The 15,790-nt window shown below is 36.3% G+C and overlaps 1 protein-coding gene across 4 annotated transcripts; it reads left to right on the forward strand.

Moving 5' to 3' along the window:
- Positions 1-758: 758 nt before the first annotated feature.
- Positions 759-12,039, forward strand: LOC111783994 (5'-3' exoribonuclease 3-like). Of its 4 annotated transcripts, none has more exons than XM_023664812.1 (25): positions 759-1,129; positions 4,195-4,281; positions 4,375-4,634; positions 5,054-5,156; positions 5,265-5,341; positions 5,881-6,072; positions 6,172-6,291; positions 6,428-6,490; positions 6,656-6,775; positions 6,881-7,045; positions 7,639-7,716; positions 7,817-7,903; positions 8,170-8,451; positions 8,630-8,725; positions 8,826-8,921; positions 9,008-9,078; positions 9,456-9,584; positions 9,658-9,734; positions 9,813-9,853; positions 9,961-10,035; positions 10,133-10,287; positions 10,638-10,748; positions 10,831-10,906; positions 10,995-11,086; positions 11,185-12,039. In XM_023664812.1, the coding sequence occupies exons 3-25, from the start codon at positions 4,431-4,433 to the stop codon at positions 11,417-11,419; spliced, it is 2,745 nt and encodes a 914-aa protein (XP_023520580.1). In that variant the 5' UTR covers positions 759-1,129; positions 4,195-4,281; positions 4,375-4,430; the 3' UTR covers positions 11,420-12,039. The 4 variants fall into 4 exon arrangements, with proteins under 4 accessions (XP_023520580.1, XP_023520581.1, XP_023520579.1 ...); XM_023664813.1 differs by having other exon boundaries at positions 4,195-4,277; XM_023664811.1 differs by lacking the exon at positions 4,195-4,281.
- The last annotated feature ends 3,751 nt before the right edge of the window (positions 12,040-15,790 follow it).

The raw sequence follows: 15,790 nt of genomic DNA on the forward strand, positions 1-15,790 counted from the left end.
TTGTGAATACAAAAAAATGTTAAATAGCCAATAAATAAAGATCTATTAAACACAAAATAAAAAATTTAGAATTTATTAAACTATCCTGATCTATTAAATATAAAATTAAAAATCACTCCATTAAACTATCTTTAAAATTTAATAAATAGGTCCTTAAATTTTCAACATTTAAGAACGCACTAAACTTTAAAGCATCTAATAGATTCACGATCTTTATAGCATCTAATACTTAAATTATCAATCTCTTGTTTCTTAATTTTTTTTTTAAAAGAGCTTCAAATAGACAAAATATAGATGATTAATACATAATTCTTTCCAAGTTTATATCTCCATGTTTTGAATAGGAGCTTTAAAAAAATTCGAGGACCGAAAAACCTTATCAAACCTAACCTAACCTACCATTTGGGTTGAAATATGAACTTAAATGAACTGAGTTCAAATAAATAAAAACCTTATGTTCGATTGGTTTATAGGTTCTTTTAGAATATATATACATATAAACATATACATTTTTTCTTATTATACAAATAATGCATACATATATTTATTTAATTTCATAAATATTTTTTAATTACTTATACTCCAATAATTAAAAAATAATTTTTAAGTAATTTTTTAAAATATATATTAAAATTGGTTTGAAAATAAATAAATAAATAAATGTGTTACGAACTTAACTGAGGAATCCGTATTTAGGGACTAAGTTGTAATTTAAACCCAATTTAAATTTGGTATAAAAAAAAGCCTAAACCCTACGATCCTTCCTCTTTCCCCATCCCACTTCTGGCCTTCAGTTTTGTTATATTGTTACCGCAGTCGAACGCCGGCACCCCTCACTGTCCCATTCAGTTTCTTTCTTCTCTCCCTCTCTGCTGCAGCCGTAAGCTGCTGGCTATCCAGCATCCCTCCACTGCCCCCACGGGTTCTTTTCCTTCTTCTCTCCCTATATCTTTCTGCTGCAACCGCACGCCGGCGAGCCACCCTCGTGTTCTGCCGCAGCCGCATCAGTGTCGACTACCTTCTTTTGCAGCTGTCTGTCGCCGTGGTACACTCCAGTCTTCTTCCCCCACACTTTCCATCTTCTTCCAGTCGCTCGCCGTCGAGGTCTTTTGGGTTGAACCAACTCCAGGTAAAATTTGAATTAGGTCATTTTTAATATAAAATCCTTCCATTGAATGCCAATCATATTTATGAAGGATCTTGATGACTCTAGGGACCTTAAAAGTTATTTTTATGGATTCCAAGAGTGCTGTTGTATCTTTTTGGATTCTTTACTGGGAGACTGGGTCGGATTATTCCCTTAGACGGTTTCCGTAGAAGCATATACTCGTTGTTTTAGAGTTCCCTCTTGTAATTTTTTTTTTTTTTTTTTTTTTTTTTTTTTTTTTTTTTTTTTTTNGAATGTAAAATTCAAATATGTATTCAAAACGACATAAAATTAGTTCAAAGGTAATATCCACGGAGTCAAAGTAAAAATGGTTTACTAATCGAGGGTAGCATTTAAAATAATAATAAAAGGACAAGAAAGAAGACTACTCGATCTTATGGGCAACCCTCGTAGTTGCATGGCTTTGCATGCCTCCGCCATTAACAGCTCTACAATCCATCTGACAAAAAAAAAAAAAAAAAAAAANAGATTTGTATAAATACTCAGTAAGAAATCTACTTGTAGTCTCTTAGAAAACTTAGTCTATATGCTCGTAACTGTCGTAGAGGTCACCAACCTGTGGTTAAAGTTTGTACTAACCTTTGTAGGTCACTATGTAACTAAACCCTCATTATACCTCATTTAAGGAGTATTCTAACCCTCTTAGGTTCATAAATTGGGTTTTTTTTTTTTTCTCTCTCTCTTGGCTCTAGGTTTCACATATGTCTAGGTCCTTCGTCGGTCTTGCGCGAAGTGCGCCTCAAGTCGCTGTCGCCCATGGAAAGGCCCTAGGGTAATACTCATAGTACTTGAGGAGCCCTTTTTGCTCTAACATGGTAACCATACTCCATACATGTCTACCTACTGAGCGAAGGGTTCTCCCTAGTGGTGTTGGGCAACATCTACTTGTCTCTAAGATTAGTAAACTACCTGTACTTTGCCTTTCCAGGCTGGAATAGTAACTACCTGCTCATGTACCCTTCTTGGATTAGAACAATAAAACTACTTGTCTTAGGAACAATAGCTATTTGTTACTTTGCCTTTTTAGGCTAGAACAGTAAACTACCTGTCACTACGCCATGTAGGTTGGAACAGTAAAAATGCCATGGCTCCCCACTAGGCACTGCCGATAGTACTTCAATAGTATACCTTATGTGACTCCTGGAATCCACCATATGTGACAATTAAGCCATGTGTAACAAGTAGACCCTAACCCCTGTTTGGTTTACGAATAGGGGTTGCACCCTATTCGTTCCTATAAGGAACCTGGTCAACCCAAGGGGGCTATGGAACTCATGACTAGGTGCTAGGACCAAAATACGTGAAACATTAACTTGTAGCCCATGGAGACCAAAACTAACACTATGGCGCATAGCGATAGTCTAACTCATAAGTGTTACAGGCTATCCAAACCCTATCCAAACCCTAAATCATGCATAATGAACATATAAAGGCATACAACATGCTCATTATGCTCATTCAGTGATAATAAACCAACCTCAACATACTCCAACCTCAACATACTGGAAAGCATAAAAGTCTAATAAACTATCAGAGTTCACAAATCATGCGTGTGGAAGCTATATAATTGTAGTTAGAATTGAATTATAAACTATTCACATTATCTAAACTTAATTATCACGAGGCTAGATCAATTAGGCTTCTAATCATGATACTCGGGAATTTTTCCTCGATCCTAATCGACTCCTACAACTATTTCTTAGAACTTGCTCCATGTGGTTACTTTCTTGTTTGTCCACTTCTCGAGCTTGGTTCGGGTCTTCAAGTTCTCCAGAATTTCTCAATATGCCCTAAATTAAGTCAAAAGAATATAACTGGTGAAAATGACTTGAAGAACGAATTCCAAGAAGCTTCAAATTCCTAAAAAAAGGGATGTAGGCTGAGAAACTAACGGTTGACTATACGGTTATCTTTTCCAACTTGTGTGCGTGCCATTTTGTTTTTCTTTCTACTCTTTTTATTTTTTTTATTTTTTTTCTTTTTGCAAAAAAAATTCTTTTATTTATTTTCTTAAAACTCTAGATGTTTTACCTTTTTTATTTCCTCGAGTCAATGACCACGTTACGACAGCTAAGTTTCTAATGGAATTTGAGCATGGAAAAGACCCTCTAATTGATTTGTTGTTTAGTCTGCTAAAAAACATTTTCTAGGAAAGAGGTGAAGAGTGGATCGAGTGAATATATAGGGATCAGGGACTTACTAGAGAAGGATCTCATCTAGATGACAGAAGGATTTTTATTTATTTGTTTATTCTCTAGATTCCAATGATTCAGTTGTATCTTTTTTAATTCCTCATTGGTAGGGAGGCTGAGTCGCATTATTTTCCTTGGACGGTTTCAATAGTAGCATCTACACGTGTATTAGTTCCCCTATGTTTCCCCTTTGTTGTCAGTCGCCAATGCAAACTCATTCATATTATGAAGAAATCAAAATGATGTATATCGAGTTCTTGTGAATATATAAGTCAGAGATGAGTGAAGAAAGGAATTAGCACGTATTGAATTTGAAGAAAAATTAATGGAAAAAATGGTGTTTCAATTGTGTTGTATGCACATTATTTCTTTTCGAAGGATGCTGTTTTAGCACATTGTTATGGCCTATTATCTTATGTTTGGCTATTGTTTTTTCTTTTCTCCCTTTGAGAGGTTTTCCTTGAACTTTTTGTGTTGTATGCACATGAATGTGTATGTACTTTAGTGCATTTTTTTTTTGTGGTGAACATTGGAAGGGAATCAGTAGTACTAACTTATATGTAAATAGTGTTTAAGTTTCTAGTATTGATAGTTGATGGAAATTATGTTTTTTTTTTCAACCTTAATTTTAGTGTTAGGAAATGTCAGATGAGTACTTGAACCACTATGAAAAATAAAAGAACACCGTCAATGGCATGTTGACACATTATTTTCTATGAATCAATGTGAAAATTTTTCTGAAGAATATATTATGTGTTCATATATATATATATATATTTCTTGAATGAGAGGTGGATGCTTTTGATAGACCCCTTTTCTTTTTATGTTTTGTAGTTCTTGCTAGCAATTTTTGGGTTTTGTAAAACAAGGGAGTGGAATTATACTCCCAAAAACTCATGGTCTATTTTTCCTTACAGGCAGGTCAACTTGCTATTTTACCTCTTATTTGAGTCCATTTTTGACAAAACTTCATTATCTTTGTTTTTATATATATATCTATATATATAATCTCAGGTGAGGTTGTGTTGCATAAAGGATTTTGAGACGCTACAGGCTCCAAGTGAGCAGACATGGGAGTTCCAGCCTTCTATAAGTGGTTAGCAGAGAAGTATCCATTGGTAGTTGCGGATGTAATAGAGGAAGCACCCGTTGTAATAGATGGCGTCGCCATTCCAGTTGATACAAGCAAACCCAATCCAAACAATCTTGAATTTGATAACCTCTACCTAGACATGAATGGCATTATTCATCCATGCTTCCACCCAGAAGATAGGGTAAACATTTGACGCATATATTCAGTTCTCTCTCTCTCTCTTCTCGCATCATATAGCTATGTCATTTGTGGTGTTTCATTTTAGATAACATTGTAAATTTGTGGCGGAGAGTGCCAAGCTTTAATTTAATAAATTTAAGCAACGTTGGTCAGGATCAATTTTTCTTTGATGAAAAGGGAGATAACATAGTCAGTCCACGTACAACCTGATGAAGAATTTCTTTCACTTGATGTCAAGTCAAGGGACCAAAGCCAATAAATTTGGGCTAGTAATCTCACATGCTAGAATAAGTAATTGTACTTTCAGTTTAGGAACATGCCTATTCTCCACGGAAGAAAAGCCTAATACATTTAAATTTCTTTGTCGTCTAATATATATTTTTTTTGATGTTGCTTGATCGTTCTATTTTACTGGTGCAGCCTTCTCCAACAACTTTTAGCGAGGTATTTCATAGCATGTTTGATTATATTGATAGGCTTTTTGTCATGGTCCGGCCTAGAAAATTGCTATACATGGCTATTGGTGAGTTCCCAACTTTATTTATTTATGTTTTGTTGCTTCAAATTGGTTAGACGAAGGAGTGGTAATGTTTGTTTTTAATGTTTATTGCCTGTTGAAATGAATGTATAGATGGTGTTGCCCCTAGGGCAAAAATGAATCAACAGCGATCTCGACGATTTAGAGCTGCAAAAGATGCAGTAGAAGCGGTATGTGCTTTTGTTTGATAGTCTTTTCCTGGGTTGAAGGGTGTAAACCACCTTCCTGACTATTACATGTCTAATAAGTTCCTTGACTACCACTTGTATTAGATGATATGATTGTAACTTGTACTTTACAGTTCTAGATTTGATGGTATTGAGTCTTAAGTTTATAGAGAGTTCAAGTTGATTTTTCAAAATTAGTACATGTCAGACATTGCATTGACTGTGCCCCTCTCCTTTATCACCTCCAGTTGGAGTGTTTTGTTAAATTCATTTCAAGGAAGCTTTTTGTATCTTCCATTCATTTGAATGAACTTCTAGTTAGTAGAGTTGGGTGCTAAAATCCTGTTTTTATTTATTACAAATATGTTTTGCGTATAAAAAAGTTGGTAGGATATTGCTTTTGGCTATTTCTTTTCCTGCCTTAGTATGATGTATAATTGAAGTGTTCAACTGCATCAACTTCACGTGAACGATTATGTACAAAGAAGATAATCTCCTGGTATGAGCATTTAATAAACTATGCTTTTTTTTTTTTCTCTTAGGCCGCTGAAGAGGCACGATTAAGACAGGAGTTTGAGAGGGAGGGACGAAAGCTTCCTCCGAACGAAGCGTCACAAGTTTTTGATTCCAATGTGATCACTCCTGGAACTGACTTTATGTCTGTTCTTTCGGTTGCTTTGCAGTACTACATTCATCTTAGACTAAACAACGACCCAGGTTGGAAAGGTATTAAGGTAAACATGACATGACTATTACTTGTATTCTAAAACCGGTAGTTTCACTGAATAGCGAATCCAATTTTGCCCGATTTTAAGTGCTTTTAAAATGTGAAGGTTATTCTTTCTGATGCCAATGTTCCGGGTGAAGGGGAGCACAAAATAATGTCCTATATTCGTCTTCAGAGAAATGTTCCTGGTTTTGATCCCAATACTCGTCACTGCCTGTATGGTTTGGTATATTTTTTTTTCTCCATGCTTATTTTATGTAATTCACATACCTCTTGATTGTATGTGTTTGTTTAAAATTAGTTTTCATGATTTCATCACCTGGTTGTTGAATACAGCGCATCACTTGATTTTATAATTTCAGGATGCAGATTTGATAATGTTAGCTTTGGCTACCCATGAAGTCCATTTTTCAATAATGCGTGAGGTTTGTATTTTTGCTTATATTTTGGCTACGCTGCTGCAGTTTTTGGAGAATTTGGTATCACTCCCTTCCTGAGGACATGGCACATGTTCATTATTTAAAATATTCAATGTATGTGCATTATACTTCATGAACCAATAACAACCATTGTTTCTTGGTAAACTTTAGATCATGTTCACTCCTGAACAGCAAAAAAAGTGCTTTCTAGCTGACCGTAAACGTAAAGCAAAGAGAAAGGCCAGTGAGTTTGATGCGAAAGGGGAAGGTGTAGTTAAAAAGCCTTACCAGGTAGGATTTCCTCATATTTGTTCTTTGTTCTCTGGTGGAATAATAGGTCAAATTCTTTATGTGCTATTTCTGTTATTCACTTTGTATGGTCCTTTTATTATGCAGTTTCTCCATATATGGATACTTAGAGAGTACTTGGAACGTGAGATGTGTATTCCTAATGCTTCCGTTGAAAGCGACATTGAACGCATTGTGGATGATTTTGTGTTCATGTGTTTCTTTGTTGGTAATGACTTTTTACCTCATATGCCCACATTAGAGATTCGGGAGGTAGAGTCCATACTTGAACTTACCATTTATAAGTTAATGAAGTTTTGTTGACTTCCAAATGGAATTGTTCTATTCAAGATTTCCGGAATTCCATTTTTTTTTTCTTTTCTAAATTTTATTATTTTTGCATGTTTGATTTCAGTTAACTTGTCAGCTCTTTGTTAAGGGTAAAAGAATTTTTTTAGGGAAGTGAGCGTTCAGCTTGTTAGCCTTTATGAAGAATGAAAAAGCAGATATATAGAGGAATATTGCTACTGAGGAAGAAAATTAAAAAAATATTGATAATCTCATAACTTGGAACAAAAAAAGTATTATAAGTGTACACCATTAAACAAAAGTCGTGTTTATGGAAGTTACGTGTAGAGGTTGATTATTGTCAGCCTTTTAATCCAAGGTTCGATCAGCTATATGAGCAAAAAGTTGTATATTTTGTCTTGGACATCAAATGTTGGTCGATGTGGTTCCGTCTTGACAGATATATCCTAAGAGGTTTAGGTGTCTTTTCTTCTTGCATTATAAGTATTCTAAGAATTTGGATTGTTTTTAGGTGCAAGTTAGAATGGAGGTATTATTTTTTTGTTCTTTAATTCCAGGGTGCAATTGACTTGCTATTGACTGTGTATAAGAAGAAAGTAAGGGAAGTTGGTGGGTATTTGACTAAAGGAAGCAAGGTAATTTTTTTTCCTTTTTGGTTTTTTGTTTTTATGCTATAATTTACATTAACATCTGTGAGCTCAGGCATGAAATGCTTTACTGTGGGTCTTATGTCAGCCAAATTTGCGCATAGTGGAACAATTTATTCAAGCTGTTGGAAGTAATGAAGATAACATATTCCGAAGAAGAGCTAAACGGCATAAGGTTCTCTTCTTTCTTATGTATACATGTTCCGTTACATGTTTTATACGTTATTTATCCCATCATCTTTCTCGTTTTGAGGTGAGAATTAGGGAGTTTTTTTTGTTCTTTTTTTCAGAGGTGAGGATTAAGAAACAAAATTTCATATAAGATAATTTACTAAAAGACTTTTATTTCTAGTTAATTTGTAGATTACATCTCATATTGATTGTATTCCTATGTGATATCCTTTCTATTCTCTCACTGTTGGTCATCTTTTATAAATTCAGAAGCAGGCAGGCAGGATAAAGCTCGCTAAAGCTCTGACAAGAAGAGGAGATGATGCAGGGCCTTGGGTTCAACCATCCCTAGTTGCAGTTGCTCGTTTTCATAGTTCTCGTCTAGCTTCAGGTCCTTATCCTTCGCCATATGGACAATCAAGAAAAGCCACGTCCAGATTCTCAGGACTGAAAAATAAGAATATGCAACGTCCTAACAAAGTTGCACGTCTATCGTCTGGGGATTCTATTGGTTCTGCTATCGTTGAAGCAGAAAACACTTCGGAAATAGATGTACGTTTCCGTGCTTAGGGCATAGTTCATTGTTATTATGACTTCCATCAGCCATTTTTTAGGACTATTTTCTATGGCTAACCTGTAATTGGTATGGGCCTTGCCGGCATGAGTTTTTATTTAGACCATTGAGAAGGTCTAGAATGCTAATTATATCTAATTTTTGTTTATCTTCTAGATCCATGAGAACAACAAGGAATTGAAGACAAAGCTTAAGGAGTTTCTGCGTGAGAAGTCTGATGTTTTCAACGCTAATGATTCAGAAGTAGACAAGGTTTGTATCTAGTAATGCTAATAGTCTAATCATAGTTGTATAGTACAATAATCAATATGTTAAAGTTCATCTCATAAGCTGAATGAATGTTGGTGGTCAGATTAAATTGGGCATACCTGGGTGGAGAGAGAGGTATTATAATGAGAAGTTTTCTGGAAATACTCCCGAGGAACTCGATGACATACGAAATGATGTTGTAAGTTATTAAGCGAATTTCTAGTGATTTCTTAATTTTTTTTATCTTCTGGAATTGTAGGCTAATTTTTGTTGTTTTTCTGGCAGGTTTTGAGGTACACAGAAGGCCTATGTTGGATTATGCGCTATTATTACGAAGGCGTTTGTTCTTGGCAATGGTGAGGTTTTTATTCTCGTTTCTTTGGCGCTTTTGTCATCTTTTATTTTTCGTGTTATTGCTTATTATTGTCTAAGATAAATGGACGTCTTAAAATGAGTAGCAGAATCTAAATTGAAACCGGTTGTTATCTTCTCATTAGTTTTCCTCTTTCTAGATTCTGCTACAATTTTTTTTACCTGCCTATGTGTCTCTAGCACGTCGTTAAATGACGTGACAATCATGGGTTTGGAGTGCATCTATCGGCCGTGGGTTTAGACTGCATATCTTTACGCGTCTGTGTAATCTCAATTACTTATCTCTGATGAAGTGAATGTATTTAGTTCTTATTCTCGTGATTTTCATTTTGTTGTTTACTAATGCCATTTTCTTCTTCAGGTTTTATCCATATCATTATGCACCATTTGCTTCTGATCTCAAAGGTCTTGATAAGCTGAATATATCATTCACTCTAGGCACTCCCTTCAAGCCATTCAATCAGCTACTGGGTGTCTTCCCTGCTGCTAGGTCTGTGCTAATTTCTTTCAAATTAAATGGAATTTCCATTTATTAGAGGGTTCTTACATTGAACTTTATGCAGTGCACACGCACTCCCGGAGCAGTATCGGAAATTGATGACGGATCAGAACTCGCCTATTGTTGATTTCTATCCTAATGGTACAAAATCTGTTTAAAAATGACTGCGTTATGGTTATCAAGTTTTGTCTCCCCTCTAACTTTTGTTTGATGCGACAGATTTTGAAGTGGATATGAATGGTAAGCGGTTTTCCTGGCAGGTTGGTTGCTTTCACCCCTTATTTTATTCTTTAATTTGATGAATTGGCTTTAGTTATGTTATGCGTTGTTGCTTCTTTTTAAATAATTTGTTCAAACTATTCTGCAGGGAATTGCGAAGTTGCCTTTCATTGATGAAACCCGCCTTCTTGCAGAGGTTGTAAAAGTCGAGCATACATTGACGGTGTGTTGCTAACTTGTGGTTCAGACATCCTTGATGAGGTCTAGATGATCCATATCCCTGTTTCTCTTTGAATAATTAACTTCTTACATTTCTGCAGCAAGAAGAAGTGCGGAGAAATAGTGTGATGTTTGACATGCTTTTTGTCACATCTTCTCACCCCCTCTCTGTTAGTATATACTCGCTCAACGACCGCCGTAAGCTGACGGGAAGAAAACGTAATCGGGTTAAGGAAAAAATAAACCCTGAACTTAGGTTTGTATCATGTAAAATCTTTCCTTTATGAGCATATTAATATGATCATGATGGGATCATGATGGGCACAATCACACCTTCCCCTTGTTAGCATGCAAGTTCGTCCAATCACACCTTCCCCTTGTTAGCATGCAAGTTCATCAAATCTGATTAACTTTAAGACAAATATGAATTGTATGGTTCATTTTGATGCTTTGTACAAGTTTTTGGGAAGGTTCTCTGGACTCCGATCTGGTTTCTAGGAAACTCCTTGGGTTCTTTACACCATTATGCTTAATTTCTCATGGAAATTTTGTTGATATTCACGTTCTTGGTAGAAGTTAGTTAATTCTGATTTGATTAAGCGTTAACTGCAGTGAAGGAATGAATGGTTATCTCTTTCCATGTTCGGGAGAGTTGTGCCCTCAAATATTCAGGTCTCCAGTTGAGGGCATGGAGGATATTATGAACAACCAAGTCATGTAAGAGTCTTGAGTACTTTATTTGATTTAACAAAACTACTCATCACGGTTTCTCCTTTGTTTCTTTTTCTTTCAAATCTAGATGTGCTATATATCGGCTTCCGGACCCACACAAGCATATCACTAAACCGCCTGCTGGGGTGAACTTTCCTCCAAGGGTACTTTATATTTCTTTCAACTTTTACTGATGTTGAAACACACCAATATCTTGCTGTTGTTTATTTCACTTGACATGTCTTGCGGCAGACGGTGAGCATGAGAGACATGAAACCTGAGCCTGGTTTACGGCATAAAGATACGCAACGCCACGACAATGGAAGATGCAATGAGAACGCAAGGTAGTATACCTACAGAAACCGGAAGAATTTCACTCATAGCCAACTATTTCAATACATTTTTTTTCTTTCTTGTGAGTGTTCTTTCCTTGTTTTTCCAGGCCAAATGCTCCTGGAATCATTTCAGGTCGACTATTAGGGGATGCATCACGTAGACTTGTTAACAGCTTGCTGGTTAGGAGGGGAGATTCTAAGGTTGAGGACAATTGTCAGGCACTCCCACTCCCCCATACGGCACAGCCCTGCATCCTTGGGCAACCTCCTTCACAGGCTCAAGAAGACTGCAGAATGCCAGCTGTGCCAGACCGAACTATTCCAACGCAACACAACGTGTAGCCAACGAGATCATGGGCAAATGTCTGTCACTCCGAGGCCATCACTGCAACATGAGAACTCATTCCATGATCACAAAATCAAGCAGAAGAATACAGAACCAGGTGCCAGACCATACCAAAGGTCATCACGCCACCTAGATCGAGTACCGTCAGCCACTCCCAAGCCACCACAGAAAAATGAGACCTCACTCGCACACAATTGTAGAGCACTCAATCAACTGAGTTCCCAACATTACAGTGAGAAGCCTGAAGCTTACTACCCATGGACATTAACATTATGGTGAAGTTGCGAGGACTTGCCTCCCTATCCTCATATAATAAACCTACAGTTTCCACCACCCCAACTTATGAGTGTTTACGATTACAATCAACTGTTGGAAGCTTTGGGGAGTAGTGAGCAAGTTGGTGGGTGTCATATCTAGGGTGTGTTCCCTGTGGTCATATGTCTATGTTATGCCAAACCCTTAGTCGAGCTCGTGTTGTATTACTTTCATTTTATGTTAATTATTTTATTATTATATTTGTTGTTGCACAATTATGTTTACTTCTGTCAGACTTGGAATGCTTAGGGAGATGTGACTAGTCTTCAATTCTTTTTACTCAGAGTTATATGTTATTTAAGCTGTTGTTGGCCTTTGCTTACTTGCTAGTCTATAATGTTGCTTTTAACTCTTTCAAAAATCTCGGTCGACATCAAAGAGCAAATGTTATATTTACAATAAGTACCTAACAACCTTCAGTATTTGGACGAGTGTGTTCAAAATTGAACTTTGTGACTTCCTCGTTGAAATAGATTGTGATGGCGAAAAAGAGATTGTTACCTAGATTGACACGATTGTTATAGTAGCTGGCTGCCTTGATGGGATGCCCATCTAGGAATTGATAGAAGATAGCCATAAGAGGGATACCTCAGAGGGCTTTGTTGCTCAAATAGAGGACAGTGCGATACTCACGTGGAAGCAACCGTAACAACAGCCCTATCTCCCCTAAAAGTGGGAGAGGAGATAGTGGGAGATCATAGAAAATCACTTCAATCGTGGATCAATAGAGTATTTGAGTGCCCCATGAGAGCGACCCTCTAGGCCTTCCAAGCCACATTAGAAGCAGACTGAGGCAGCAGTAGAAGCTGAAATGCCATCACCAGAAAGAATAGACAACCTTCTTATAGGGGCCTTGAAGTTTTTTTGTCTGCCCTCCAAAAGAAAATAGGGGAGTCAAAAGAGCTGATCGAAAGCAGTTTTATGTATGTAGAAGTATGTGGGTTAATCACAAATTGACCAAGTTGACATCGAGACTCAGGAAGCAAAACGATTGAACATAAGTTGACATCGAGACTCAGGAAAAATGAAAGTCGTCAACTTTAAGGCCCTACCCATTTTGGGAGTGGCAAAGAGGATTGCCCTCAATGGACAAATCGACTTCGTGATCATCAAGATCGACAATTTTGGTGTCGTAAGTTTATGTCACAAGTTATGGTGCCCTCAAAGACAACTTTATGTCACAAGCTATGGGGCATTCAAATTTCTAGTCATGCTCTTTGACATCACGAATGCTCTAGCCACATTTTGCACTTTAATGAACCTAGTCTTGCACGAATAACTTGATAAATTCATGGTCATATACTTGTACAACATAGTAGTTAAAGTTAAACCTTGGAAAAACATCAAGTTCACATATAAAAAAAAAACTAACTATATGTTTTCACCCCAAGCAAGGTTAAGAGAAGATCTAAGGAAAATATTAAGAGGACCTAGAAAGAACAAAAAAACCCAAGTAAGCGATTTCAATAACCTAACAAATTTTTAATNCCTTGGAAAAACATCAAGTTCACAGATAAAAAAAAAAACTAACTATATGTTTTCACCCCAAGCAAGGTTAAGAGAAGATCTAAGGAAAATATTAAGAGGACCTAGAAAGAACAAAAAAACCCAAGTAAGCGATTTCAATAACCTAACAAATTTTTAATAGTTTACCGTTCAATCAAGATGAAATTTCACAATAAGCTTTAGGCCGGTTTTTAATTTTTAAGCAATCAAAATGTTACCTTAAATTAAGATGAACTCCTAGTAAGATCTTGATCTTTAAGTAATTAGGAGGTTACCTCAAGAACATGTATTAAGTAAGCTTATCACACTACTAAGGGGATATTTTGGAGATATATTTTAATAATCAGAATATATCTGAGATATTTAGGGAGTTGGTTAGTATAGATTTGATTGACCGTATATTTTATTTATTTACGAGATTTAGTTAGTTATATATTTTTTTTTCTATTTTTAGGTATTAGTTGATAGTTTGTATCCTATTTAAACATGGTAAACGAATTAAGATCATACTTTCGATCCCAATTCTATTTCTATTTCTCATTCTTAACATGGTATCAGAGCACCACCGATCTTGGAGTTCTTAAATATCAACATTTCCTTCATGGTGGAATCAGCCAAATCCAGCTTCAAAATTTCAGATGTTGATTTAACACATCCTTACTATATTCATCACTCTGATTAGCTAGGATATTCACTTGTTCCAATTTGCTCCACCAATCCTGGAGTAAATCAGTTATACATGCTCTTATTGCCAAGAAGAAAATTGGCTTCATTGATGGCACAATTGAGGAACCGTCCCAAGATGTAAATTCAACCGAATTCGAACTCTGGAATCAGTGCAACAGTATGATAATATCTTGGTTAACTTATTCCGTTGAAGCAGATATTGCTAAAGGCATTATTCACGCCAAGACAGCTCATCAAGTGTGGGTTGATCTTCACGATCAATTCTCACAAAAGAATGCTCCAGCAATTTTTCAAATACAAAACTCGATAGCAACGATGTCACAAGGAACCATGGCGCTGTCAACATATTTCACCAAGCTCAAAGCACTTTGGGATGAACTGGAAGCGTACCGCACACCATTTACCTGTAATCAACGTCAAATACATATTGATCAACGCGAAGAAGACAAATTGATGCAATTGCTCATGGGGCTTAATCAGTCTTATAAAACGGTGAGATCTAACATATTGATGATGTCTCCATTACCTAATGTGAGGCAAGCCTATTCATTACTTGTACAAGAAGAGATGCAGCGTCAGGTAACTTCCGAACCTACTGAGAAAATCTCGATTGCATCAGCAGTGCAAAAGAAAACAATATATTCAAAATTCGCCAAGGACAAATTGTGTGAACACTGCAATAAAGGTGGTCATACAATTAATGAGTGTCGAATTCTTAAGTTTCACTGTAAGTTTTGTGATAGAAGGGGCCATACAGAAGATCGGTGTCGACAGAAAAATAATTCTGGAAGGACAAGACAAGACAATCAACACAATAACCGTGGATATCGATCATCTGCAAATATGGCCGATGTTTCACAGTTGAATACAGAAGAACAGTCACCTAATTCCATTCCAAATTTTTCTTCTGAGCAATTACGACAGATAGCACAAGCCTTATCTGCAATCAATCATCACCCTTCTGGTAATTCTGACAATCACATCAATGTTGCAGGTTTGTTTCCCATATCTACATTATCTATTAACTCTGCGAGTTCTAATTCATGGATTCTCGATAGTGGAGCTACGGATCATATAGTATCAAAATCTTCTGTTATGACTGAACCAAAGGCTGCCATCATGTCTACAATAAATTTGCCTAATGGAGAGACAGCACGTGTGTCACATACTGGCAATATTTCCCTTAGCCCTAACCTTCAATTAAACAACGTTTTATGTGTGCCTTCATTCAATTTAAACCTAATGTCGATCAGCAAACTTACCAATAACTTGAAATGTTATGTCACCTTCTATCCTGATTCTTGTGTTATGCAGGACTTGGCTACGGGGAAGATGATTGGCTCGGGTAAACAATTTGGAGGTCTCTATCATATTTCTTCATCTCCAATCAAATCTTCAGCTCATCAAGTATCTCAGTCATCTGATTTGTGGCATTTACGCCTAGGTCATCCTTCCTTTTCTCGTTTTAAATTTCTAGCTGATCAATTGCATCTTAATAATGCGAGTTATTCTCATAATTGTAGTATCTGCCCGTTAGCAAAACAAACTAGGTTGTCTTTCCCAAGAAGTTCAATAACAACCCATTCTGCTTTTGATCTGATACATTGTGATGTTTGGGGACCACATAAAATTCCTACCCATTCTGGTTTGCGTTTTTTTCTCACTATTGTTGATGATTTTACTCGATGTACTTGGGTTTTTTTAATGCAACATAAGTCAGAAGTACATCATTTGTTAATGAACTTTGTTAAATTCGTTCAAACTCAATTTCATACTACTATCAAGATAGTTCGATCAGACAATGGGACTGAGTTCCTATCTTTGCAACCATTCTTTACTTCTTGTGGTATTGAATTTCA

This window comes from Cucurbita pepo, unplaced genomic scaffold (assembly GCF_002806865.2).
Source record: "Cucurbita pepo subsp. pepo cultivar mu-cu-16 unplaced genomic scaffold, ASM280686v2 Cp4.1_scaffold000136, whole genome shotgun sequence".
Classification (NCBI taxonomy): Eukaryota; Viridiplantae; Streptophyta; class Magnoliopsida; order Cucurbitales; family Cucurbitaceae; genus Cucurbita; species Cucurbita pepo.